The following is a 27,928-nucleotide window of genomic DNA, read 5'->3' on the forward strand; positions in this document are numbered from 1 at the left end:
AGTGTAGATACTGAGAAAAAAAAAACATGCTGAATGTGGAATTCAGGCTCAGTTTGTGTGTGTGGAGGTTATATGACCAGACGGGGTGTGAGTGAAAGAGAGTGTGGTGACCTGTAACAACTCCATGACTCCAGTCTGGGGCATTAAAATCCACACGCCGGGTCCTGGATTGAACCCACAGCAGACCTCACTTCATTATAGACAAGGCAGCTCCAATGGGAAACCGATTGTTTATTTAACTACTGTTTTATGGAATACCTAGTGACAGGAAGTCCTTAAAACTGCAGCAGTTACTATTTATATAGTCCCTTTTTGGAGTAAACACACTCACTCGCCCCTCCTCCCTCCAGCAGACACCCTGCCGTTGAGGAATGCACCCATTCACAAGCTGGTGGCCATCTTGGAAGCTTGCCTCTCACTTCCTGTTTCCATGGATACACTCCAGTGCTACGGGAGATGATAAGCACTAGCAGTCTCGGGTCCTAATCCTCTTCATCTAGCTCATTTTCTACATCACTTCATGCCATTCAGAATGAGCTGCAAAAGCCAGTTAGCCGCAACAAGCGTCACATTTTTACGCACTTAATCCCCGGATTCACCGGCAGAGGCAAAATACACACAAAAGAAAATGAACACTGATACATTTGTTTTATTTTTTTTTTAAGTCTAACAGCTGGAAGACATTCAGTTCAAAGCTGCATTGCTTTGAATGCAGATCAAGACTACCAGTGAAATCTTAAGAGAGTTAAGGTTATGCATGAGTCTGGTATACACATGTTTGTGTGCAGCAGTGGGGCAGCTGAATTCTGATCTGCTCCTCCAGCGCTGCACCATAAATCACAAGGTCACCATGAGCCTGTGGGACCAGAGGAAACATCAGTGTTAAACAGGAATGATATTTCACTTCAGCCTCTTCCTGCTCCACTACTCCCCAGATACCCACTACGACCAACTCCTGGATGCTTTATCATGACAGCTTCACGTCAGTGCCGATTTGGATGTCGGGGATCAGACCGGAACAACACGTCCGTACAATTTGGGAATCCATTATACACCGAAGCTTTGATGGAAGTGATGTAGTGCAGGGGCGCAGGCTACCAGGATCGTTTTCATGGCTTCACATCATGAGTAAAACTCTCTAAAATAGTGTGTTGGGATTATACATCTTTACACATTGTGATGTTATGTGTTTTTAGTCCCAAAGGTTTAAAGATAGCCACTGGAAAAATGTACTTTTTGTTTGTATAGCAATTGTTAATTGGATATATCCATGTCTGTTGTATCATTTAGACCCTTTGGATCCACTCAGCTAGAACCTGTAAGAATATTTCACCATTTTATCTTGTTTTTAGACCCGACAGATGGATTAAAAACAGTCTTAGGAAACACTCCTACCTCCTACACTCCTATCCTAGGATCCTAAAGTCAGAACTGCAACCAGAGCTACTTTTTATATTAACGTACAATAACATTTCTGAACTCTGCAGTTTCTCTTTTTTCCCCAATCTGCTTTATCACCTTTCAAATATATCGAAGGAATCTGAAGGTAAAGCCAAATGTAAAGTCTTGTGACTTGACCAGTAACTGTGCAAAACACTTGTGAGAAACCTTCAAGTTTGACTCTCTTCCTGGTTTGGTTAATCCCATCCCTGCACGCAAAGCAGTAGCTGTGTTTATGTGTGTGAATAAATTTTGCTGAGCTGTGGACAACTTAGGCAAAACAATGACAGCATGAAAACTGGAGTTTAGAGAGTTTAATGCCCTGTGTAGTTCTCACAGAGGCATGATATCAGTTTTAAAGATGGTCAGAGGATGTCCAGGGTCAGTGCAGTGTCAGGAGGGACACTCAGGATTGTTCTACATGGTGAAGCCCAGGGAGATGTGTGAATAAGTGAGATGTTACAGACTGATGAAATTCCCAGAGAGCCCACGATGGATAATGTGATCCCACCACAGTGATGCAGAAACCAGATGGAGAGGAGTGCCTTCAGATTTCTCTGTCTCTCTGTCTTTCTCACATCCAAGAAGACGCACACAAGCACAGGCGCAAACCTACAGAAAGACACACACACACACACACACACACACACACACACACACACACCTGTCTAAGGCATGAGATATACAGCCCTCCAAGGGGAAATCCATTTAGTCCATGTTGTAAAATATTGTGATTTTCTCACTCGTATATGTTTCTTCGCCCACACAGCTTTCCTTGTCTTATAAAAACGCATAAAAAGTCGCAAATAAATGTCCTTGTCTTAGCATTTTAGAAAAAAAATACATTTTTGCAGATGTCCCTTTCCATCCCTACGCCTCCTAGAAAAATAAAGGCAACAAGTGCTTATTCATGGCTTCATGCCCTCTAAATTCCATGCACCACACTTCCTCTCGTGTAAATTATGTAAAACTGGGTGTCAGATCTGATGCCTAACAATTAAGCTTTGGTATTTTGTCCAGCTGACGAATCCACAAACCCCGACTGGTTCATACAGTGGGATGGCGCTCCTGTTATCTGAAAGTGCCTTTTAATAGCACTGGGAGTCAGGCGTCCCTCAGGCCCCTGCTGACAGAGTCAACACGACCAAGGGCTGCTTTGCAGGTCATAAACACTCTGTTGACAGTGGTCGGAGGCTTATTATCTGCAGAGCAAAGGACGGCAAGCTGGAGGTACCGACACCAAACAATCCCAGCCTGTGGATTTAGAGCACAAAGCCCTTGTTAGCATGTCTCCTGCCATTTTCCCTCCTTCAAGTGCAACCAGGGCGTCACATGAGGAAAGTCAGTATTTTCATACATAAAGTGTAGCTGCTGTTGTTTTTCATCCTCTATTGGCTAAATTTGCTGTAATCTATTGATATGTGATCGGGGCTGATACGACTAAGGAAACAAGCTTCGTATCAGTTAAATGTAGGCCAGAGGTCACTGCTGCTTTGTGTGCGTGGTGTTTTTCGCCGCTTCTGCTCTCAGTGAGCAGCTCGCCGAAGCTGCTGTGGCTCAACAGTGAGGAGCTGGCAGCTCCGCACAGATAAGTGAGTGCATACCCCAGGGGGCCAGAGACAGCCGAACCCTCGGAGGATGAGAAGTGTCTGTGCTGTCAGCTTTGGTTCCCAGCGTGGCCTCTCCTCCTCAGCCGCCCCTCCCGCCCCCACCGAGCCCCCCCCTCCCGGCCCTTTGTGTGTGGACCTTGCTCCCTGTGGACTCGCCGCTCTCTGGCCTTTCACATGCGACTGTGTCCAATCACCCTGCTCACCCCCCTCTGAACCCAGAGCCTCCGTCTCCATCTCCAACCAGCTCCTGACCCTGAGATAGAGGGAAGGAGAGAGAATGAATTACTTGTATTAAAGATGACGATGGAGGGAGTGGGCTCTTCTATCTACGGACACATACCTTAAACAGACTTTGAGAGTTGTAGCTGATAATTATTGTCAGAAGTTACTTTTTTTTATGGCCAAAACTTCATAAAGCATTATGAAGACAGATTTAGGGTTGCCAGGTTGTGATAAATCCATTTGTCTGGTCAATATCCTCTATTATAAGGCCTGCAGTTATACAAGTTAGTCAATCATTAATAAAGGGTTCTTCCACCACAATAATCCATCAAATCAGCAGTTTAATAGTTTAACCATAACCAACCAACCAAGTTTTACAACCTGAAAATCCAACCACTTTAGTGACTTATTACTGATCTACAATCAATGTGATAATGTACGACATTAGAAAGTGGGGCTGATAAGTGACGTGACTGTATGAAGAGAAAAAACAAAGAAGGGAAAAATCAGTTCTTCACAACGACAGAAAACTGGCACCTTCAGATAAAAAAGAAGAAAAAAAAGACGGCACTCTGTCCAAGTCCTGTGAGCGAAAACAGAGTTGAGACATCCGTCCTTCATCAGTCCCGTCTCCACCACCTCCTCCATGTTGTTTTCCCTCTCCTCCCGTGTCAGAGGTTTGCTGGCTTGTTGGCTTTGGCCCTGACCGCCCGAAGGCCCGCACTGGGCCGACCCAGCCTCGGGAGGATTGGATCACACCTTCCATGGGAGTCAGCTGTCAGATGGTGAGCTGCACCTGCTGTCTGAAGCAGGGTGGGCCCGCCGCCGCCGCCACCACCGCCCGGCCAACACTGGAGCACATAATTACTGCCTCAAAGATGATTATGCTGTTTACTCATGCCCATACGCACAACAGATGACTGTTTCACACTCTCAGCTCCCTCTCCTCCGCCTCTCTGAGAAGGCGTTTCACCAAGTGATGAGGAAATAGCTGCAGCCAACCAACATTCAGCCCATCCAACCAACAGGTCTGATGCCAGAAATGACCCGTAGCTATTAGCTGTTCAAACATCTCCCTCCCACATAACTTTCATTCAGTTCAATGGCCCCAGTGAGAGCTGGTTTCATCTACAAGGCACAGTGTATTCCCCTGAAAAAAGAGCCCTGCCTTTATGGCTCTGAGGCTGTTACAGTACATGAAACAGCCACAGTCCTACACAGAGAGGACGATTTCTATCTAAACAACATCAACTTACGGGGACAATTGACTGCTTTTATTCTGCTCTTGTTAGATTTGAAAAAGAAAAAAAAAAAAAAAAGTCTTCCACCAGTTTTTCCCCTTTTCAGCGTGACAGAAGTTTTCATGACATGATTCCTTTGTGCGCACGTCAAACTGGTGCCAGCTCTGAAGATCAGAGCGGAGTCTCTGCCAGGATAATCACCTCTGTTTACATTGGTGGCAGGTTTTCTTATGGAGATGCCTGCATGAGATAACAATCCATTGTAGATCACAAGTGTGCAACTCTCTGTGAATGACAACCATACAGGTGAAATATTTCTTTATAACATTGAATAAATATGCAAAAAAAACAAAAGAAAAAACAAACAATACATGCAGTGCTCTTGTTTTTCAACATGATGAAGATAAGATATGCCTTTATTAGTCCCACGGTGGGGAAATCGACGGTGTTACAGCAGCAAAGGTGGCAGCGAAAGTAGAGCATCAATAAAACAATAGATAATAAACATGTGGACAGCGATATAAACAGAAGATATAAAAGAAATGTGTACAATTTAAACAAGAGGAAGTATAAAAATAGGAACAATGTGTACATGGGGGGAATATAAAAAAGGGGCCAATATAAAAAGCATTGCATATTATGAAGTCACTAACCTAAATAAATATATATATAGAAATATAAATATATATTGGACTATTGCATTATTTTGCAATCTGGGAAAAGAAAAGAAAACGTGCAAAATTTTTCTTTTGTTTTTAGCTCTGAGAAGCTGTAAAAGGACTTATTGTGATGAAGATGTGACTCATCATCAGTCAGTGTTAAACAAAGAGGAAAATGTGCTCAGGTTCACCTGAACATCCTGAGAAGTACAAGTCACACAGGTGAGAGTGCGCAGAGGAGGAAGGAGGAAGTTTTTTTTTTCTCTCTTTAGATTGTAAAACTCGTTAATGCACAGTCTATATGGGTAACACCCCCCTCCTCCCTCCCCTCCCCTCCCCTCTCCTCCCCTCCCTCCCCTCTCCAGGAGCCGTATTGAGCTGTGGGGTTGGGACATTCCTGGTTTGACGACCAGCTCCGCCGCTGCCATGATTTGCTGAGCAATTCGACACTGGCTTCAAAGATGCGTGTGTGGAGGAGGCAGCGGTAGAGAGACGGAGAGCTGGGGGGAGAAGTTTCTCCAGGACAGACACACAGACAGACACACAGACAGACAGACAGAGAGTGTGTGCCGGGACTTATCGCTTTTACTCCAACACGCGGACTCCAAACTCCCCCAAGAGAAAAGTCTGCACCACCTCAGCTCGGGTCCGGACCGCGGGGAGCTGTCGCACCTTGGCCCCGAAGCCTGCGCTGCTGTGCGGCTGTGAAAACTCTCTGTCCCCGCTCCACCTCCGGCTGGTTTCATGTTCCTCCCGTCGCCTCGCACTCTGAGCCCGTGTCTAATGGAGGGCCCCGTACGGATTTGCCTCCAGAAGAATGCGTTTTGCTGCTAATTCAGCCGACGGCTCGCAGCTTTTGCCCTCCTGCAAGAGAGGTAAGGACGGACGGAGGGGAGGCGGAGAGGGGAGCCCCGGGCCGGCTGGCCGGCTTGGGAGCGGGCTGGGGGAGGCTTCGGTAGGCGAGCACCAGGCCAGCTGGGCTTCTCTGGAAGTAACAAAAGAAAAAGTGACGTTCAGAGAGGCAGGGAGCTCCACAGCGCCGGTTTAATCACTTTCCCAAACAATAGCGTGTTTTCTAAACTTTGCGCTGTGGTCAAAGTGGAGAGCCGCGGCGCGGAGGACGGGACGCGCTCCGTGTGTGCGGCAGTCGGGGGCGCCCGTGTACAGAGATGAATATTATATGTGTGTATATGTGTGTGTCTATGAATTAACTCCCCACATTTTCTACTATATCTGCAACTGCATGCACAGAACAGGCTCTGATTGAATATATATATTTGCTCCCAAACATCCAGCTTACTAACACTTCTTATTGTTAATATTTCAGGGTCTACTTTTCCACATCAGCCTGTATGAAGTATCAGAATATGATTTTACTCTGTAGTTTGGACATTTGTTGACTTTTGGCAAGATCTTTGTTAGATTATAGTTGCATTATATTTGCAGAAAACCCCCAGTACAAGACCGAGCAGCGCTTTTGCTTTGATATTTTTTTTTTTTTCCTGAAATGCACCCAATCAGAGTCAGCTTTATTATTCAGCAGTTATCTGTTATCTTCATGCATTCCTACACAGCTCAGCTCTGTTGTCGCTGAGGTGGGTGACACACAAGAAAAGGCATAAATATTTGTCTGGTAAACAGCTCTGGAAGGCAGAGACACTTCACTGAACATCCCAGTTGAAAACAGATGGCCTGCGGGCTGCGTTTCTGCTTTGAAAGATGAAAGAACATTTTTAGAAATGGCAAATATGTCCATCCGTTGACACATTGGTGTCACAGCTGTGAAAGGTGAAAATGGACCAGGGATGTGTGAAACATCACTTTGTTCTAAAGTTATACTTTTAGTATGGATCCGCTTTGGGAGCCAGATCTCTGCCACATTTACCACTGTGCAGGAACATGGTGGCTTAGACTAATATTTGAGGTCGTGCTTTTTTTTCCCCCCTCTCTCTCCAAAGACAGAGAGCCTTTATTGTTTTAGATAAACCCCCCGAGGGTGTCATAAATGTTGGTTTGGTAAATCCATGTTAGTACTGCTCTAAAATTTGGCAGGTGCTCAAACTGGTGTGTAAAGCATAGAAAAAGGGGGACTGTGCCTCCTGCTAGAGCGAAAGGTGTCGCTTACTGATCGGGAACCGTTCACTGATTTGTTGGTTTAGTTACACAAATCTTTAGAAACACAGCGAACAGAGAAGTCGTGTGAACGTGGTCTGATTAAGATACGATCGAGCAGCTTTTGCTTTGTTCCCGTTTGGATCAGTTTCACGTGTTTCTCCGGCATCTCACTCTTCTTTCAATGCGTGAAAGAATCAAAAAGCAAGAAAAGAGCCCTCAGTAACACCTCAGGAGTGTGTCTGCAAGTGTGTGCATGAGCTTATTCTGCTCGGGTCTGACTGTGTTTTGCATCGCTGCGCTTCAGGATCTTTTCAGGGTGACAACTCAAAACTTTTTTGGCAGATTGCAGCACTAATCCAGATTAATACTGAATTGAAAATTCTTTTTTTTAAACAACAAATAAGGGAAGTTTGGTTTGTACTGAGTTGCTACAAATATATTTTTAATAAAAAATAAACATCAAGCTAAAAATCCTTTTTTAAATCATGCATTGTACCTGCAGGCGCCATACAAGTTGACATAAGGAGTTTTTCTGTTTGAGTTTTTGAAAGCACAAACAAAAAGGATGTCAGGGTTAGAATGATAGTAGTGATGTAGCTGCTGAGACAAGTCGCTCACTTTTTTCCCCCTCAAGTCATTTCCTCTGTCTGCTGTTCACCCCTATCATCAGAGCTTCACAGGGACTTTTGTTACATAGGGGCAACTCTCAGAAAACTGAACACTTAAAAGTTATCGAGAACAAAGTCTCGAATCCCTCTCGAATGCATGACATCCAGTCAGTGGGACACACATGGCTGCTCTCAGATAAAACACTTTCAAGTTCAAACAGTTGCTCGTGCATTGTTGCGTCAGTGGGGGACAAGAAGACACTTCCGATGCCTTTCAAATCCTTTCAGTGCTCCCCGATATTGGGTGAGCTTTTGACAGGGGGAGAGAGAGATTTGCTCTTTGTGTTCAGGCTCGGACACATGAGAAACCCTCCCTCAGGTCCCGATATGGACTTCCTTTTTTTTTTTTTAGTAAGGTGTTGGTGATTTATTTTTTCTCTGACTGCTTTCCTTTAACCTGCCTCATTTTAACTTAATTCACTCCATGATTTCCCACATTCCCTGGAATAACTTTCTCCCTCTTCTGCTTTGACTAGTGCTGCATTGGCCGCACTGCATCCTGGTCAGCCTCTTGAGAAATTGTTTGTCCTTTTGTTGTTGGAAATATTTCAACATGGCATTTTGTTTTTAGGGAATTTTCTCTTGAGAAGCAAAACAGGTCCAGGAAATCCAACAGCTGAGCTTTCAGTCTGAGTATGAGGGCCAGTGGAGTAATTTTAGTATAACTGACCAAGTCGTCGTGTGCAGGATTTTCCCCACATTAACTGCACATTGGGAGTGTCATTGAATCAGACGACGACGACAGAGCCTCAGAAGTCACTTCTTTCTGTTTTTACAGCGTGTTTTTATGACTCGTAGGGAAATTAATAAACCATTAGCGACCCGGCTCTTATCAGACAGACCCGAACAAAGCACTACTATGCCATTAAGCAAGTTCGAATAATGTTTGAGCCATTAGGGTGCTCGCTAATGATAAACACATGTTGCTGTAGGAGAACTATGTTAAGTGGGCAATTTGAACGTAAGCATGTGTAATGATACCAGCCCCTGCTCTCATAATGGCTCCCTTGATTTTTCTGATGCAGTATTATAATCACGCAGCCACATGCGCTCCAACAATGACAAATGATGGTTTGAGTGGCGGCAGTTGAGGTAACACTTGGGTTTCCATAGTAACGGTGAGGTTTAATTAAAGGTAAAACCAGGAAGTGAGGGCGTATGGGAAATCTTTTCATGTTTGGCGACACACATTAGAGGTTAACTGACATTCAGTAATTTGCCTTTGATATGAGAGTAATCCCTGAAGTCATTAATGAAAATTGCTTGACATTAATGGGATTTGTTGCCTTTTTCCTGTTAATGTCATTGTAAGTTTTTGACTGTTGGTAAAAACCTTTTTGCTCTGGGAGATTGTGGCTACTATTTTCTCACAGTTTGCAAAATTCTCACAGAATGAGCAAACATTGAGAAATCCAAAATATGTCGAACAGATAAGATAAGTGTTAGCCGCAGCCCTCCTCAGAGCTTTGAAAGACTCAGTGAGATGAATGTCTATCAGAGGTGAGTGTGGTGGGAGAGGGTGTGTCTAAATGGGGGACTGAAGTATATTTTGGGCACCTCCCGCTTTTAGGCCATACAGATTTGAGGCCAGGCAGCAAACCTCAGCCTTGGCCCTAAAGCAAATGGAAGTGAATTTAAAACCTAAATCACAATGTGGCGTGGTTGTTTATTTGGTTTCGCACAGTGATCTGTCATTTTATTGCTCCAAAAGATCAACCTTTGGCTGAAAAAAAGTCATAAAACAGGAAATAAAACTGAATTTCCAGCCACCACCTTATTTTTCATCATCGTCACAATATTTTGACAGCTAGAATTAAGTCTTACTCATTTTCTAAACCTCTGATGGCTAATCCATTTCAGCTTCTTAGTATAATAAAGTAGAATTTAGTTGACTGTTGTGTGGCTGATGTTTGACCCTCCAAGCAACTATTCCCAAACTAAAACCTGGCCTGTTTTGAGCCCCTGACACATTGCCCTCCTTTTACACTCATTGCTGAGGGATTGAGTCATACTGCAGCATTTTCCCATTTTCTAATGCTGGCCTTTACTCTGCAAGCTTCAGCTTCTATTCGTCAAGGACAGACCCAGAGCTCAGGCCTCATTAGATGGACAGAGGGGAGTTTTGGGCAGCGTGCCAAAGAGCCCCCGTGTTCAAGGAGCCGGAGGGTGCTGATTGACAACACCCAGCAGCCATGAGCAGGGGGTCGTTGGGAAAGATGGGCAGGTCAGAGAAAGAGTTTGAACCCTTGTGACTGCTGGGTTGGTGAGTGCACTCTGCAGCTGCAGGGCTAACAAAAAAAGACTTTACTTTGCACCCTCCATTTCCCTCCCTAAATTTATTCCAGGGCGAAGCTGTGAGTGGAACTGGATAAATTGAAGCCGCGTTGAAGTAGACATGAAGGCAAACGCGGTAGCTGAAGGTGTCACTTGTGTTTATATGAAGCTGTCATTAGCAGCACTTCTTATCTGCTCGGAGTTCACACTGCCATTATTTTAACTACACAACGCATATGTCTCTCAGTGGGACCCCTCCCCGTTTCTCCCGTGTCGCACCGCTCTGACAGATGATCCAAACAGCCCAGCGCTGACTCGCTTTACTATGCAAGCATGTTACTCCAGCAGGTTACAGATAGGCTGCATGCTTCCTCCCGCACAACTCCCCTGAAATGTCAAAGGTGAGCTGACTGTAGCCCGATGTATACACCAGCTTTCAACAGATGGTCATATTGAGTTTCTAAAAATTCAGAACCTTGAAAGACCTGAAACTGGATAATGACTTTCGAGAGATTTGAGAAATGAAACGAGAAACATCAGGTCGTAATTGTTAAGACAAACAAACAGTTTTTGGAGCAGCAGAAACAGATGTTCCAGCCAGCCACTGAAATGCAGTGGGACAAAGCTGCACAGGCTGGAGATGGGCAGGGCGAGGAGGTCTGCTTCTTCTCTGAAGATGGTTTGCTTTCTGTTAATGTAATGGAAATACTGGCCTCCACCAAATATATATGTCTGTGTCCTCAATATGATAAGAGAATGTTAACCAATACCACACACGATGCTCTGAGGAAAAACACATTGTCCAGGCGGGAACAGTTAATGAAAGTGCGTCAACAGCAGATGTTAAGAGCAGTTTGTGTGACACAGAAGGACACACTTTGATAGAGACCATGATTTTTTATTGTAGGAAAAAATTCTGCACTGTAGGCTCGGATCAGATCTTGATGAAAAGACTAAAAGACTACGACAGACTGCAAAATACTTTGTCAGACCAGAGCCGTTTGAAGTCTTTTTTTAGCCTCGGGTTTAAAGTTTACTTTCTGTGGAAGCCTTTTATGATGTGCTCATAATCATTCGAGGTAGTGCTTTTTGGCTTGCGTAGCTATAATATACGTACCCTTTAACCTGATGCAAAGCACCACATGTATGAGGGAGAACAAAAAGTTCCACAGGAGGGTTTGACGTGGCATTTTACACAGCGCTCGCCTCTCGCCAAAAACAACAATTTTTCTTATAATTGTCGAGCTAATACACGATGAGACCCTTTGTTCCGCGGCCTTGTCTTGTGCAGTTTTTTTTTAATGATTCCTCAGCCCTAGGGGAGATTTCAGGGAGTGAACTTATGAACTGAACCCTTGCTGACAGCTCTTGCGGCAAAGTATTTCAGAACATGCGAGGGGAATTTTTTTTTTTTTTTTTTGCATCCTCAGCGTCTTCCTGTTTGCAAGATTCATTTCTTTTTCCCTTCCTGAAACTGACCCTACTAAATATGCCCGACTTAGTCCGTCGCCTCAGCGCGGGCCCCAAGAGTTAGAGCCTCTCCTTTTGAAACTGTGAGCAACCACAGCTTTCTATTTCAAATGTTGAACCAATAAGTCACATCTGACATGGGTTTTCTGCGAACCAGAATGTGTGCGCTGTTGAAAAGCCAGCACAAGGATCAGCAAGACTATATTAAGGCAAAACTAGTGGCTGGCACTCCCCTCCGGCTGACAAACAGGCTACTTGTTTGAAGGGCTGTTTTTCTCCCAGATCAGAGTGTGAGGCAGTGTGGGTACTGCTGCTGCCTGCCTCCAGGCCTGTGGTTGAGGGTGCCATTTTGGGCCTTCCCAGCTCCAATGTGTAGCCCCTTAGGGAGCACTGGAACCCCTTATTTCTAAAAGATATTCAAAGTGAGTGGAGGGGTAGAACATGTGGCTGGTCCGGCCTTCTGCATTGTTCTGGGAATGTTTTGAGATTGTAGCAGATACTCGGCTTACAGACTGTAATCAAGCAAAATAAATCACTGTCATCTCTTTGTGGTGCTTTCACACAGTAGCAAACACACACAAACATACAGTGAGAATGTGCAGCGTTAGCATACGGCGTGGTTTCTGTATTATTGGCATGTTTTGCTGTTGTTATGAGGTTGTGTTTCTCTCGGCGCCATCAGAGCGCTACGTCATCTGCCAAAAGCTCTTCTCACCTCCAAAGCTGCAGCAACGAGCAGCGCTGGACCCTAAATATGTTGGCGAGGTTTTTATGATTTGACCAAGAGCCAAAAGTGGAAACTCGGATGATCTGTGTGTTGATGTATCACCACCAAGTTTGTTTTGTGATCACTCGATTGCCACACAACAAGCGTGGAGTGTTACAAGGCGAGACAGATAAACATTTAGACAAACTAAATAAAGCATTTACACACTCTGTTTGGGACTGTATATTTATCTTTGGTTCCTCAAACGTGTATGAACAAGGGAGCTGGTTTGCTTGTTTGGGTTTTTGAAAGAGATTTGTGGAATTGGTGGAGAGGACAAATTATATTTTAACCTTTTTACATGTGTTTGTTTTTGTTCTCCCGGCTGGCTGGCTTTTGCAGGCAAGCCCCCCCCCCCCCCCCCCCACACCCTCGTGAATATATGGCCATTGCTCCATTATATTTGCAGAGTCAATTTATCATTCTGAGGGATGAAAATACTCGGTGTGTACTTTCTTTCTTGTGCCTCTCGAGCAAAGTTAAGAAAAGCTGAGCTTTATTTCTGATTGGCTTTAAGCACTGACTTTGCAAAACTGATTTTCTTGTTCGCAACTATTTGGACATCTTGTCATTCTGTTTCTGTTGCACATGTTTGAAATTACATTATTTAATATGTGTTTTAGTTTGAAAGTGCTTTTGGGCGGCAGCCAGGGACCTTTCAGGAGGAGGCTGAACAGAAACTGTTGTGTGCGTCTTCGCCGCTTGTTGCCGTAGAGACACAGGCAGTGATGGAATCCAGAAAAGTTGGGGAGGGATGAGAGACCTCACTGAGGGGAGCAGGGGTGGGGACAGCTGGTGCAGATCACTGTATGCCCAGTAGTTCACAGCCCACACAACGGCATTTGAAAACATCGATAGTGTCTTTACTCCCCCAGAGAAGGTGGACATTTTCAAGGCGCTTGGCAGACTTGATCTTTTTTTCCTCCCCTGCATCAACGTGCTTTCCCATCATCTCTCTAATCAAGGCTGATATTGAGGAATGTGAATCTGTGGCCTCCTCTGCCTCGGTGCCACGGCTGCACAATCCAAGCTCCCCTCTCGCCTGGCGTGATGAATCAGACTCTTGGCACATGTTGGAGATCAGTGTTATAACACACCCTGCGGGCAAGACGGCCTTCTTGTGCATTCCTCCTTTCCATCAGAATTACCTTTTCGTCTGAGCAGACGTTCCCCTGTGGGCTGAAAGGCCTGTGAAATCAGCCGGAAGGGCCCAGAGAGCTCTGACAATGGGGAAGGGTTGTTAGTTACATGCGCCTTGCAAAAGGTCTTGAGGTGGCCTGGTACGGTGGCGATACCCAGGGATCTGTTTCCAGTGTCCGAGGCCGCTATTGAGTTTCGCCCCTGTGGTTAATCCCGCTGTTCAGGACCTTGGGAAACAACCATACCTCCCCACCCTCCCGTCCCTCCCCCTTACAGATTCCCAGGAAAAACAAGACATCGCAGAACAATCTCCAATTAAGATGGGTCTTACATACTGTACCATTCAGTCCCCGCTCTCTCTCCCCTTCTGTCTCAATCTTTCTGCCTCCCTTTCTCTCCTCTCTCAGCTCTGTTTGTGTCTTCGGCCAACAGGCCTGGGGGTAGAATTAGCGCTGTCTCCCAGGTCCCGGCCCTGGCACTTTGGGAGGGTCGGGCTTTGGTGAACGGAGATGTAGGGGGGTGGGGGAGGCGAGGGGAGGGAGGGATGTGTGTCCTTGGTAAACAGGGCTTTGTGGGATGTGACTGTCTGATCCCCGGGGGCCTCTCCTTTCATTCCTCCTCTCGTCTGATCCCACACCACTGCGGTGTCGTGAGGGCTGCGGCGTTGCTGGGTTCTGGGACCCGCTTGGCCTCGCCGTCACCCTGCGCCTCCCGGATTGCCTATACTCTGTCCTCCCTCAGACACACACACACACACACACACACACACAGAGTCAGCAGTGTCTGAAAAGCAGACTGTCCTTGAAGATGTATCTCATTTGTCTTCTGCAGTCACACTTAGTTTGAATGATTTATTGAGGAGACTCGAGTTAACTTTCTGCAGGATGTCAGGTTCAGACGAGGACAGTCATTTTGTATTATGGATCGACTAAACCCCTTGAATGTGATTTTCTTTGTACTTCTCATTGTAAAACAAAAAGGACCCTTTTTTCTTTCCCCTCCTAATTCCCTTATTTAATTCCAAACCATGTCTCCCTCTCTTTAGCTCACTCCTCTTCTTTGAGTCTGTCCCACTTTTAATAACATCTCAGTCTTTAATCAGACAGAGTTAGGCCATACCAGAGGCCCAGTGTTTCCACTCATTAGTTTCCTCTGTGGCCCCGGGCTGCCTTAGTGGGCTCACCCAGACCAATAGAAGAAGCCCATAATGGTCCCCTAGAGTCTCTTCTCTCAGGAGGCTCTTTCCGATTTTCTGGGCCAAGCTGAATGTAGTTAGGCTGAATCATCAATCAGTTTTGGCAGACGTGGATGCGCGCTCAGCCATTATCTGTACGTGTCTCTCTGCGAGCCAAATGCAGAGGGAGGAGAAATGAGTTTGGGCTTGGCAACTTTTCACCTCCCAATGAATGTTTCACCTCTATATACCCCCATCTCCCTTTACTCCCAAAGAGCTTTTCTCTCTATTTTCTCTCATATGCTATCCCCCCCCATTGCTTCTCATCTTCTTGTTTTGAATTTATCTCCCATCTCGTGTGTGTGTGTGTGTGTGTGTGTGTGTGTGCTTGTGTGTCTTTCGCGGTCTCTTGCTGTGAGTCCGTCGCTCGCTCTCTCTGCGTGGAGCTGAGGAATGTGTGTGCTGCAGATCCTCTGTCCATGAGATGTGGGACGAGTGCAGACAGGTTTGGGGTATAGCATGTGAATCAGCTTCAGCGCACAGGTCAGATTAGACCATCATACCAGAAAAGACTCTTTCTCCTACACCCCACTGCTGCCTCACCTGTAACATCTTTAATCCCAAACTCTCAGCTTCATTCAGTTTCAGACATTCGTCACAATTCTCTCTCTTTCTTCAAGATCAACTTTTCTGATTTATGTGATTCGTACCACTCTTGGTATTGATTGCCGGAGCAGTCAGGATTCGTCACTGTTATCAAATCAGCGTTGGAGCTGCATCATGATATTTGCCACTGGCTTTTATTCAGCTGTGCAGTCTTGTGAAGCGGAGAGGCCAGGCCCCTGCCTCAGTCAGCAGCACCAGTTGTGACCTGTTCTTCCTCTGCCCTCCAGGTCTTTGATGCTCCGCCGCGTTGCTTTTGTCCCTGTTTACCCAATATGACAGGGATATGGGCCAGCCCCACATGCGGGCAGAGGGGTTTTAAGCAGTTCCTGCAGAGAGGAGGCCAAAAAGAAGTGCAGGTGCTAACCCCCCCCTCCTCCCACAACTCGAACCCCCTTCCTTTCCCTGAGGGGAGCCTGTCAGTGTGTTTATTTTCTCCTGTGTCATCACCAGGGATCCCTCTTGTCCTACTAGGCGGATATGTGCTGCTATTCTTGTGTCTGAGTTTTGAATTACTCCCAAGATGGATACATGAAGGTGCTGCCTCTCAACAGTATATCTGTACTATGGATTCCTCCAGATGGGAGTCTGACAGATAAAGTACAAAAATAACAACAAAAAAAACGGAGTTACTAAGATGGAGTGAGGGACACAAACTGTCTGCAGAGACTGGCTGTTTTTTTTCTCACTTTCACACACTTAAGCCAAGTGTCAGTCAAACATTTCCCAAACATACATAGGTCAACCCCCACACCCAAAAAAATAGGAACCTTTCCACTTGAACTCACTGACTCTAAGCTCATTTATTTTCATGAACTGTCCCTGTGTCTGTATATCAGCTTTCAACGGTGCAGAGTCTGTTTTCTAGGCAGGATGTCTCTTCAATTTATAGTTGATCATCCTGCCTTGAGAATGGCCATGTATCTACAACATAAGTGCAAAAACAGAGAGTAACACAAGATCAGATTTGGGATAGGAGGTGGAAATCTGGAACACTGGATTTTTTTCCTTCGAGTAGGATAGTCTGGAGTTTTAAGAAGGAGGGCAGATGAGTGCGGACCAGAGGAGATCGCTCTCAGACCGATCAGACTTCATTTGACAGGGACTTCCCCTTTGTCAAAGGGCCGCTCCAGCTTTTGTCTGGGCGTCTGCTCAGGAGGAAGCAGGACTTGCCTTTCCATGAAGGCAGTGCTGCCAGCATCGGGACGACTCTATGATGAGGGATACAAGATATCCCCGCAGTGTCTGTCTCCACTGAGGCGGCTTCATGGTGGCGGATGTCAGAGGGAAGCCAAACAGATAAGAGGCAGGAATGATGCCCCTGTGTTTCCTTGTTGCACCAGATTTATGGGCCAGATAGGCAGCTGTGTGTGTGTTTACACAAGGGCACCCAGTCGAAGATGTAGCACCCAACTGCTACGCCCATTGGGAGGAAGTAACTGGTTAACATAAGAGAGAGAGAGAAAGGTGGATACAGAGCGAGGGAATCACAGGATCGGCTCCGGTTTCTCATCATACCGTGTGCCAATGTGCCCGCGCTTGGCTGTGCATTTTTATAGCGCTGTTGTTATTATTGTAATTATATATCATTATTCCGGCAGAGAGAGAAAGATAGTTTCCACTGATGACATGAGGGCAGTGTACAGGGCTTGTTGCAACTCGTGGGATGGAGAAACGCTAGTCTGCAAGATGTGGGTTTGATCTGCTTGAATGAGCATGCATACGCTTAAACTGGAGCCTGAAATGCGGAGCGTACACCACATACATAATTTAGTATGTTCAATCCTGAAGTCAAAATTACAGATTGTTGTTCATTGTTGTTGTAGCAATTCAGAATCAAGCTGAAAGTTGAACTATTGAGAAAGCAGCGTGATAGTTTTTAATGTTTCTTCTGTTTTGTGTGGAGTGTTTGACAGTGTGTGTAAAAACAGTGAAAACGTGTGTGTGTGTGTGTGTGAAACGGAGAGAGCTGGAGGTGACCTCTGGGGGCTGGTCCAGGGCCACCAGACACCCGCTGGTTCACCCTCTCTCTCTGCTCTCCCCTGACCTTTGACCGCGGGGTGAGAAGGGGGCGTGAGCCAGGAGCTGGGAGAGTTTATTATTTCCTGCCTCTTCTCTCCTCCTCCTCCTCCTCTCAGGAGGGGAGACTGAGAGAGCAAGATGAAGAGAGCACGAATGATCAATGATGAGTACGTGGATGAAGCGTTTGTGTCTCAATAGTTGCACAGTAGAGGAAGAGACATCCCATAGAATCATCCACAACTAGTGCTGAAACAATTGGTCAATCAACAGAAGTTCTGGTAGATGATTAATTGTTGAGGTCATTTATCAAACTAAAATGTAGATTTGCTGCTTTGTAATTGTAAATTGAAGGTCTTTTGATCTCGGCCCTGCCCTACATCTGTTTCCCGCTGCGACCAAGTTGTCATTTTCTAGCCAAACTGCAGCCTTGAGGGGAGGCTAAACAAATTGACCTGCTTGAGCATCTAGCAGATGAAACAGTGTTTAGGTTGGAGAATGAGGGTTAGAAACCTGTTCAGCTTCACCGATCCCACCCAGACATCATCCTTTTAATTTGACCCACCCTTCAGCCCCGCTCGGCCCTTCCGCTAATGTCTGCAGGCCACCGAAGCGCCAGTGTGAATATCACAGCTGGACGGCCATTGTCCCTCCGGCCTCAGGCTCAAGCCCTGGTTACCAACCAGGAACCTGGGATCAAAGCTTGCCCGGATTACTCTTAGAAAAAGAAGGAGGAGGTGCCACAGTCGGAGGGGGTCGGGTTGAAAAGGATAGAGGAATGCTCCTAATTACGTGCCCTCCAGTGTGTCTAGCCCTGCACTTCAGGCTACACTGAACCTATGAGGAAGCAACATAGTGTGACAAGAGAGTGATATTAAGAGTGAGGCGACAGTCTCTCCACAGCCACTCCATTAGCGGGAGACCTCAGCGGCCCAGTGGGAGAGAGAGGCAGGGGGGCAAAGAGGCTGGACATTCCAGCCTCTGTGGAGACACTGAAGTGGGTGAGAAGAGGGGTCAGAGGAGAGGGTGGGAGGTGGAGATCAAGGAGTGTGTAAAGAGGATGTGTCGTGAAGATTAGAAGGACTGTCGTACAGGATTCATTTGGAACCTAAGAAATGTTCCTTCCCGCTCAGATCCACCTCTGAAATCCTCCCCCAGCTTGTTTGGTCGTTTATTTCTGTCTCACCCCTTCTTCTGCTCATGCGTATGCTGTCATGTTTCCATGCAGAGCTCTGGTTAGACGTGTTTTTCCGCCTCCTCTGTGTGTTGCAGGTTTGCTAAATCGACGAGGGCGTGCGTGCTGGACAACACGGCTGCTGGCAGGGGTCGGACTGCACCATGGACAGTGGCCTAAGGGTCCTCCTGTCCACTTTGCTGTGTCTCAGCCAGTCTTTGCTCATCAGCTGCTCATGTAAGTTGTTTTTTTCAAAAAAAAAAAGCTCTGAAGCACCAAACAGCAGGCATGTCAGCTGGCAAGAAAAGTGGTTATTAAAACAGAGTCAGATATTTTTCCTATGGGGTGTTGGAGACCAAAGCAGAGCAAAAAGGAGGGTAAACTTTCTTTCATCAGGTGACTAATGTTCCTCTGTGTCTGCTAAAGGGTTGTGTTTTGCAATGTGTTGTGGAGTTCCCAGCTCCCAAGTGGAGTAAAACACCAGTAATACCTGGTATTGAAATAGCTCCATCCTATCTCCTGTCTACACTAGAGTACTACGAGGTTTGGTGCTTCCTGGGACTCAAACTTAATCAGGAAAAAGGATAAAGATATCAGAACCAGCCACATTGTTTTACCCATAATAGATTTATTGCAATTGTAATTGCAATTGTAGGCAAAAACAACTGAGACATTACACATTTAAAGGATCAGTTCAGCTAAAGTACAAATCTGTAGTACCTCTACAGTAGTATTCTGCATGGAGGTACAAATATATCTGCATGAGAACACGTGCTTTCTAATTTGGGCTAACCAAATGGGCTCTTGTCTCTTCACCAGCTCAATATCCCTCTTTCCGCTCTGAACCTGCCTCCGTGGTTCAGAGTCGAGGTTCTGTTGCTCGCCTGCGCTGCTTAGTAAGTCCTCCTTCAGCTGTGGTTTCCTGGCGCTTCAGAGGCCTTCCACTGGACCAGGACACCCTGCCCGGCGTGGAGCTCAACGAGGGCTCCCTCACCATCTCCTCCCTTATGCCCAGCCATGTTGGCGTCTATCAATGTGTGGCACATTTGGACCACGGGCCGGCCATCGCCAGCCGCCACGCGCGTGTGGCCTTAACAGGTACGGATACAGAGAATTAGCCTTCTGTGCATACTTCTACTCACTTCAAAGCAGAAGGCTAAATAAAGACAGGAAGCTGCCTTGAGAAAAGGAAGGCCATTTCGTGGGTGTTGAACACTTAGAAAGAATGTCTGTCCTCGGCTGCCTGCTGCTGAGTGGCGGAGTGGAAGGAAGCAGTAGGAGTTTTTATTCGGGCACCGTTCCAAATGCCTCTTGACCGGTATCCTTAATGAGCCGTGGGCTTTCCTGTGTAGCGTGTTATGTTCCTGCTGGGATGCTGCTTGCTGTTGGTCACTACACCAAGGGGCTGACCCTGATCTGGAACTGTATCAGACATGAATAGAATCACTCACTGCAACAATAAACAAACACAGTGATCCAACACAAACAGCTCAACTCAAGTAGCGCCGTTCGCCTTGGTTCTCAGCTGTGCTGAGCACATAGTGAATGTCCAGTATTCCTGCACAGAAAGATGGTTTAATTGACGTGGTCCTCTTTTTCTTTGTCACTGCAGAAATATCAGAATACGAAGAAGGCAGACGGCGGTCATTATCAGTGCAGGAAGGCAGCACTGTTCTTATAGAGTGTCCTCTCCCACACAGCGTCCCTCCAGCTCTTCCTAGACTGAGAGTACGAGGGGAGAGGATAGAAGTGTCAACAGGTTGGTTTGAAACCAGCAAATAAATGTGACGTTTTTTTTTTTTTTTTAGATTAAAATGATGCTTTTCACCAGAGGTTGGCGATATGATGATATGAACTGTGAGAGACTAGAAATGTAATGGTTTGTCATGCTATTTATACTGTTAATATTCTAAAATTAGAACCTTTGTGGGTAATGTTGAAGTCAGTGAGCAAAAGCAGCTTTTTCCATTTAGTCATTTTATCTGCAAATACATTGAATTCCTATTTATTAATATCGCTGTATACAAAAACTCATTTAGTCCCCATATTCTTCACCCTCTCATGGTGTAAGGCACACACTATCGTGATAGTATGCAACTGTTTTTAACTGAAACTGCTGTTTCCTTCTCTTTTCAGATGACTATTTAGTTCATCCATCTGGAAACCTCCAGATTATCTCTGTTTCAGCCCAACACCAGGGCATGTATAAATGTGGTGCATTCAACCCTGTTACTGGGGAAACTGTCGTGCAGCCTCATGGGACTAAACTATCAGTAAAACGTACGTCTGATGACATTTGAATTAAAGACTCTTTCTTTCATATCTTTGCTGTATTTTTTTTACTATCGTCCACTAACATGGTTCATTTGTTTGTTCAGATTCAGACTCTTCCCCCCCAGTTCGGATACTTTACCCCACCGCCCCACGGACTGTTTTGGTGCAGCAGTCACAGCCGCTGACGTTGGAGTGCATCGTGTCTGGTAGTCCTCCACCAGCAGCCAAATGGTTGAAGAACGGTAAGGAGGTCACACTGGGGCCTTCTCACCAACGACAGCACAACAACCTGGCCTTTGTTTCGGTGACGAGGAACGATGAAGGGAGTTACGCCTGTGCTGCTGACACCGAGCAGGGCGCCGTGATCAGCGCTAACTACACTGTGAATGTTCTTGGTAAGAAGAAGACAAAAAAAAGGTGTGGGGACTGCGTGCAGCAAACTTGATGGTGATGTTAATCTCCCAGCCTCTCCTCCACAGAGCCTGTGTCTATCATGGAGGGCCTGACCAACCAGCTCGTCTCTCCTGGCTCCTCCGCTCGTTTCACCTGCTCGGCGAAAGGAAACCCCTCCCCGAACATCACCTGGCTGTTCAACGCTGACCCCATCACCCCATCGCATCGCTTTCAGATCTCCGGATCCTCACTTGTTATCACAGACGTGACACCACAGGATGAGGGCGTCTTCCAGTGCCTCCTGGACAACGGCATAGGCTCGGCACAGTCACATGGAATACTTACGATGCAATCAGGTGTGTGATTTGTTTGTTGGATTTAATCCTAAAGTCAAACATATAAATTACAACCATTTGAAATAGAGAATCAGAAAATCCTTGCATTTGAGCTGCTGGAACCTGACAGTGTTTGCTTTCTTTGCTTGTTAAATTAGTTGATCAGAGTTAGTGTTGATCAGTACTGTTCCCAACATTTCCCTTTTTGAACAGTTAGCTAAAACTTGCTAAAAAGTTGATCCTGCATTGAAACTGTGTAACACATTGAGATCACGATTAACCTAACAACATGAATTCCTATGCTGGCGCTGGAGGGCTTGCAGAGCTCAAGAGTTTACAGATACAAAAGGGCGCAGTTTGAGAAATGCCACATAATGGCACATTGTTACAAAACCTCTGGCCAGTCTTGCAAAGGGTTAAGGCAGGTGGGATCTCTGCAGGCCTGCACATACAGTATCTGCAGGGAGTCCTTGCTCTTTGAGTGTGTGTGTGTGTGTTTTTCTGAGGGCTGGTAGGAGAGGCTTAGCCAAGGCCGCCCTCCTCCCGAGCCGTGAACTGAGCTTGAGCGTGAGAGTGAGCTTTGTGCACGCCGTCGGGGATAAGCCCCCGGACACTGGAATGTAAGGAGTAGCCGTGAAGGGTTATGACGAGGACCAGACCACCCAGCTGTCAACATCATACACAACTGCCTTTTATTTATTAACACATCACAACCCCCCCCACACCACCACCACCACCACCACTCTACCCCTGGCCTCCCCTTTCTCCCTCCCTAGCCGCTCTACGCCATGGCCCCATTCCTCAGCTCGCTCCTCTATCTGCAGAATGATTAATACAGCTACATAGGGAGTACAAATCAGACAGGATCGGGCGTGTTCCCCTTCCACAGACCACAGAACAGACGTAGCAGAACATGAAGCTGATAAGCAGGATATGCCCGGCAGGGGTAAACACTCCGAGGTCAGTTTGTGTTGGGCTGTTTTTAAGGTACCAGGCACCAGAGCTTATCGAAATGCCCTCTGCATTCAAAGTAAACGCTGTCACTGATGTGTGGAGTCTGCTATTGTAATACATCACAGAGAGCAAGCTGAAATGTATTTGGTTTCCTGTTTGTTGGCGTTGTTTCCATCACCATGACAACTCCCTGCTTTCATGTGTTAGTGGGATGGACCACAGGGGAGACGTGGTGTCCTTATTCTGTCATGCGATTGGCTGTCTCCCCCCCCCCCTTATCACTCCCATCAACACCCACTGTGCTCTCCTGCTCCCAAATGGAAAAAGCTAGCAGCCCCTGATGGAGCCACAAAAATCAGTTGATTGATAGAAAAGAACAATTGTAATGATCCAATAATATTTATGAGCGAAAAAAAGACACCTTCTGAATTTTCTGGCAATTTTTAAACCTCAGACAAATTATCACTGAAAATAATCTTTAGTTGCAACCATCACTCTTGTCTCTGCTCATAATCCTTTGTGATTTACTATCACATTTAGTCCCAGGTGTTCATCTCTCATGGACTGACTTTTTCTGGGAAAAACCTGGCAGCGAATCTCTGTCCAGGTGTAGTAGCACTTAGTCAAGATATATCACTCCTCTCCATCAGGATGGAGAGTATGCCGTGGCCTTAATTGCCTCCTCCTGTATCGCTGTGCTGGAGGAGGAGCCCCGGCTGTGGTGAGGCTATGAGTCAGAGCTGTGGAGAGGCGAGAGTGGTCGAGGGCAGAGGGAGGGAACGAGCAGGAGAGTGTGTAGGACTGGATGTAGTGCTGGGGTCTGATTCTCTCCGGTATTTTAATGGTTGGCGTGTGGAATGTGTGGCAGCTGGCCACAGTCCCAGGTTCAGGTCTAGTGTTACCAGCTCCGGGCCTGTTTGTTTTACAAAGTGAACCGGTGCCGCACACAAAACAGCCAGAAAGTGGACCCAGAACCCTGCAGGGTGCCCCTGTGGCAAGCCTCACTGCTTTAACCTCCTTACTCACTTGTTTAGGTTTTAATATTCAATTATGGTGCTCTTTGACCTCAGCGGTGTGGCTCGGAGTCGAACGGTCCCTGCTCTTGCGGGCTGTGCTCAGTGTCCTCTAAACGTCTGTGAAAAATTCCACCCAGGCTCTGCCAAACTGGTGTCAGCCATAATAAGGCTCCCAGCTTGCATGATTTGCCCAGGTGGACCGCTTTGGCTCTGGCAAAGATTTAATGAAAAAAACAAACAAAGCGTGATTATGTCGTGCTGCAGAGATCCAGGTTTTTCTTGTTATTTTATGTAGATTAAAAGTCTTGTTCCAAATGTTAAACTTTCCAGCTCTGCCTGTCCTCTGTGGCCATGTTGGGCCACCGCTGTTAGTCACTGACTGAGGATCATTGTTGCCATTGCTTCAGCTTTCATTGCATTGTGCTTTCTCCTGCGATGACTTTTCAAAACTCAGCATGGCTTATTGCCAAATTCTGAATATAGAAAGGTACAATTCACAAGAAAAATACAATGAATAAATACAGTATGTTGATAAGTAGTGTCCATATATGATCAGTTATATTTCTACAAAAATGAAACAATATGCATTTTTAGAGTTGAATACTGAATATAATGCATCTGACTGAACTGTGATCTGATTTTGATGACCGCTGTGACATTTTAATAACCTTTTGATTCCTCTCCCTGACAGATCCACAGCTGGGCTCCACTGCTGGGGTGCTGCTGGAGGCTTCACCATCGCTCCACCCCATGCAGAGCGACGAGGGTCACGAGCGCTTCCTCACCGAAGATGAAGGCGACGCGATGAACCTGCCGGCTGACAGGAGCGGTGACCGTCCCACTCCGGAGGCTCCGATCATCATCAGCCCACCTCAGACTCACAAGCCTGATGTGTACGACCTGGAGTGGAGGGCGGGGCGGGATGGAGGCAGCCTGATCAACGCCTATTTTGTTAAATACCGCAAGGTGAGGGAACTATACACGTTGCCATGTTTGAATGGCTGAAGAGTTGGTCATTTTCCTGTGTTAGCTTCAGTAAAAATCTCAGTCTGACTATAAAACTGCAGCGATACAAGTTAAGACTTTGTTGGCAGCAAGGCTCCGTTTTGCTGCAGTTGGAAATTTTGACAGAAATCTCACAGGGATTGTTTCTGAGGCCGTTCCCTGTCGCTAGTCTGGATCAGAAAGAGACTACGGAGGATTGTAGACCAACAGATGATTTTGTTTTTCTCATTTTTACTCATGTGTTTGTATTTGTCTGTGTGTGTGGCCGTTTGTGTGTGTGTGTGTGTGTCAGGTCGATGAAATGGGAACAGTGGTGGGGAGCTGGCACACGGTTCGTGTCCCTGGCAGTGAGAAGACCCTGCGGCTGTCAGAGTTGGAGTCCTCCAGTCTCTATGAGGTCCTGATGGTGGCTCGAAGTTCTGCAGGCGAGGGCCAGCCAGCCATGCTCACCTTCCGCACCGGCAAGGGTCAGTCCAGCTGCTGGCTTTTGGAAAAAAACACTGTTAAAACAACGTATGATTAGTAGTGTAGCTTCAATTCCTGTGTGTATTAGGCTGCTTCACATTCCTGAGACTAACTGACCACTGGAAGACACCACTTTTACCCCCTTTTCCAACACAGCTACAATAGAAGGAGGAACATTTTCAGCTGCCTGAAACATCAACAGTAAATGTCAGACTCTGGTGGCAGCTCCTCTGAGTTTTATAGAGCATCTGGTTGTTTCTGGACTCGAAATTTTGCGCTTACATTCAACAGACATTCGGGAATAATTGTATTGGAGAGTAAGCAGAAACATGCACGTCTTTCTCCATCGATAGCAGTCTCATGAGAACAGAAAAATATGCAAAGCACTTTGAGTTTTCAACTTAGGGGTGTAAGAAAATGTGCTGAAGCTCTTTGGGGTGATATTTGTTTTTTTATACCTTCAGGGCAAACCCATTTATTCACACTAGGTTTGTGATTAATGGGAGGGGAAGGAAATAAGTTTTTTCAACCAAGCTAACTTTTGGCTCAATATCTGACAAAATGAAATTAGTTTGTGTGGACTGAGGAAGATTAATAAGTGAAGCAGAAGCAGATGAGACAGGCTGAGGATAATTGAATACACCGAAACATAAAATGATTTCATGATGAATGAGTCATCACTACATCACTGCCGGATGATTAAAAATGTATTATATACAGCCATATACTGTAGACTACTCCTTTAAATCACTACTTTCACCACACTGTCCAATTATAATCCTAAATGCAGTCATAATGAACAGCATCACAATCATAGTGAATGACTGAGCAAGTTTTTGTGTTTTTGAGACAAATAAAAATAAGAACAACCGCAAATGTTCCAAAAACTAACAATAATGCCATACCACAGCAGGGTTGACAAAATGTTCCCTGCTCAGAAATATGCAAAATGCTGCTTAAAACCACAGATATGATTGTATCCCAAGGGCAGCTCTTTTTACAAAATGCTCCTAGACCAAAAAAATGCCAGCCAGTCCAAAACCAGGTCCTTATGTCCAGATGCAGCTCTAAACACGCTAAAAGAGCCCCATCTTCCTAAGGAATATCTGACTTTTCCTCAACAAACAGAATACAGAATAAAAGAAAATATTCAAAACGGCCTTTAAAAGCTACCAAATGTATATAAATGAACCTCAGATACACAGAAAGAATAATGAGGATATGATCTCAGTGATGGCTACAGCCCCCTTTAGAAATGTATAAACTTTATCTGTACTTTGGAGGTTTCATGCGCCTGCTCTGTTCCCCAAAAGGGTTAAATTGGACACGTATTCGCATCAAACACTCATCCAGGCAACGACACAGCTAAGTGTAACTGCAGAATTGTCAAGAGGAAACCCGAAACCCACCCTGATAAACCCCAAACAGCTCCGGAAACCAGGAGGAAATTTTAGATATTCAGATCCAACATCGGGAGCTGTTCCATGTGCTTTTGGTGGAAGTGATCGCCCCGAGGACCCGTCGAGTCTTGTTTTTCTTACTCCCTGATTTTTCTTTTTCCTCCCTCAGAAAAGAGCACCACCTCCAACAAGAATCCGTCCAAGCCTCCCGTTATCTCGATGCCCCCCAAAGCTCCGGAGGACAAAACCCCCAACACACACTTTGGTGTCGTCATCCACGACAGAGGTAGGCGTAGACGCAGCTAGTGAATCATTCCTGTTGCTGTAGCTGCTGGACCGTGTGCTCACAGTGGTTGTGGGATGTCTCTGAGGAAGTTTTTGGAGCTCTGTGCTGTGTAGATGTTTAGTGTTGAGTTCATGACCGGAGTGTGCTGAATAGATCTCAGAGCTTTATGTTTAGATGTGGTCTGCTTTGTTTCTCTCTGCCCCGGAGTACAAACAGTGAGACGATAGTTGACACCCTGTAATGACTCCCTGGATGAAAGATGCTGTAAGCAGAAAGCTGTGAGATCGCACACGGCTTTTGGTTTTGGGTTGGATCTGAGTGTGTGTGTGTGTGTGTGTGTGTGTGTGTACTCATGCAGCTATCTTTGTGAGAATGTGAGTGTTAGACCTTGGGAGTGAGGACATTTTTGGAAAGTGAGGACATTTTGGCCGGTCTTTACAACTTTGAAGGGCTGTTTGAGGGTTAATACTTTTTAAAGTCTTAAAGTTAAGGTTAGAATTAGGTATTGAAGTACAAGTGTGTGTGTGTGTGTGTGTGTGTGTGTGTGTGTGTGTGCATGCATGTTTTACTGGCATTATAGAAACTCACATGGGTCTTTTCACTAACCCTCTTTCCTCTCTCTCCTGCTCTCTCCTGCTCTCTCTAACTTTGTGGCTAAGAGCCCAGGCAGTAAGTACACATTGCTCCATGGCATGCTGCTTCACTGTGATGTATATTCTTTTCTTTTCTTTTCCCTTTCTGTGAACTTGTCCCATTCTTACATGAGTTGAGATGCAGTGCTGATGGTTAACAGTTCTGTGTGTTTTTTAAGCGCGTTCACAGAAGTTGGCGCGACTCATAAGTTATTCTTTATTTGTTTCTGACCCAGTACCCGAGGCCCCCGATCGCCCCACCATCTCCATGGCGACTGAAAGTTCGGTGTATGTCACCTGGATCCCGAGAGCCAACGGCGGCTCTCCGATCACAGCTTTCCGCGTGGAATACAGGCGAGGCCGCAGTGCAGAGTGGGTTGTGGCTGCGGATAATATCTCACCTCTCAAGCTGTCTGTGGAGGTTCGCAATCTGGAGCCTGGTGAGTTTTCACACAGTTCAGAAATGTTCTCTACAGTCCAGTGAAGCATGACGTGATTCCTCAGCTCAGATAAGGGCTTCTTGATCCTTTCCT

General features: G+C 46.0%; 2 protein-coding genes across 2 annotated transcripts in view; both read left to right on the forward strand.

Annotated features, from left to right (window-relative positions):
* treh (trehalase (brush-border membrane glycoprotein)) overlaps positions 1 to 27,928 on the forward strand; it is a 141,089-nt gene that overhangs the window by 38,225 nt on the left and 74,936 nt on the right. The window lies entirely within an intron of this gene.
* cdon (cell adhesion associated, oncogene regulated) overlaps positions 5,564 to 27,928 on the forward strand; it is a 30,743-nt gene continuing 8,378 nt past the window's right edge. The window contains exons 1-11 of the mRNA XM_070829590.1: positions 5,564 to 6,047; positions 18,734 to 18,872; positions 19,455 to 19,733; positions 20,248 to 20,394; positions 20,772 to 20,918; positions 21,008 to 21,304; positions 21,389 to 21,658; positions 24,299 to 24,573; positions 24,905 to 25,079; positions 26,647 to 26,763; positions 27,632 to 27,835. Of these exons, the coding sequence (XP_070685691.1) occupies positions 18,800 to 18,872; positions 19,455 to 19,733; positions 20,248 to 20,394; positions 20,772 to 20,918; positions 21,008 to 21,304; positions 21,389 to 21,658; positions 24,299 to 24,573; positions 24,905 to 25,079; positions 26,647 to 26,763; positions 27,632 to 27,835 (1,984 nt within the window). The 5' untranslated portion in view covers positions 5,564 to 6,047; positions 18,734 to 18,799. The remainder of the gene's footprint in view (positions 6,048 to 18,733; positions 18,873 to 19,454; positions 19,734 to 20,247; positions 20,395 to 20,771; positions 20,919 to 21,007; positions 21,305 to 21,388; positions 21,659 to 24,298; positions 24,574 to 24,904; positions 25,080 to 26,646; positions 26,764 to 27,631; positions 27,836 to 27,928) is intronic.

The sequence above is a fragment of the Pempheris klunzingeri genome, chromosome 4, assembly GCF_042242105.1.
Source record: "Pempheris klunzingeri isolate RE-2024b chromosome 4, fPemKlu1.hap1, whole genome shotgun sequence".
NCBI lineage: Eukaryota > Metazoa > Chordata > Actinopteri > Acropomatiformes > Pempheridae > Pempheris > Pempheris klunzingeri.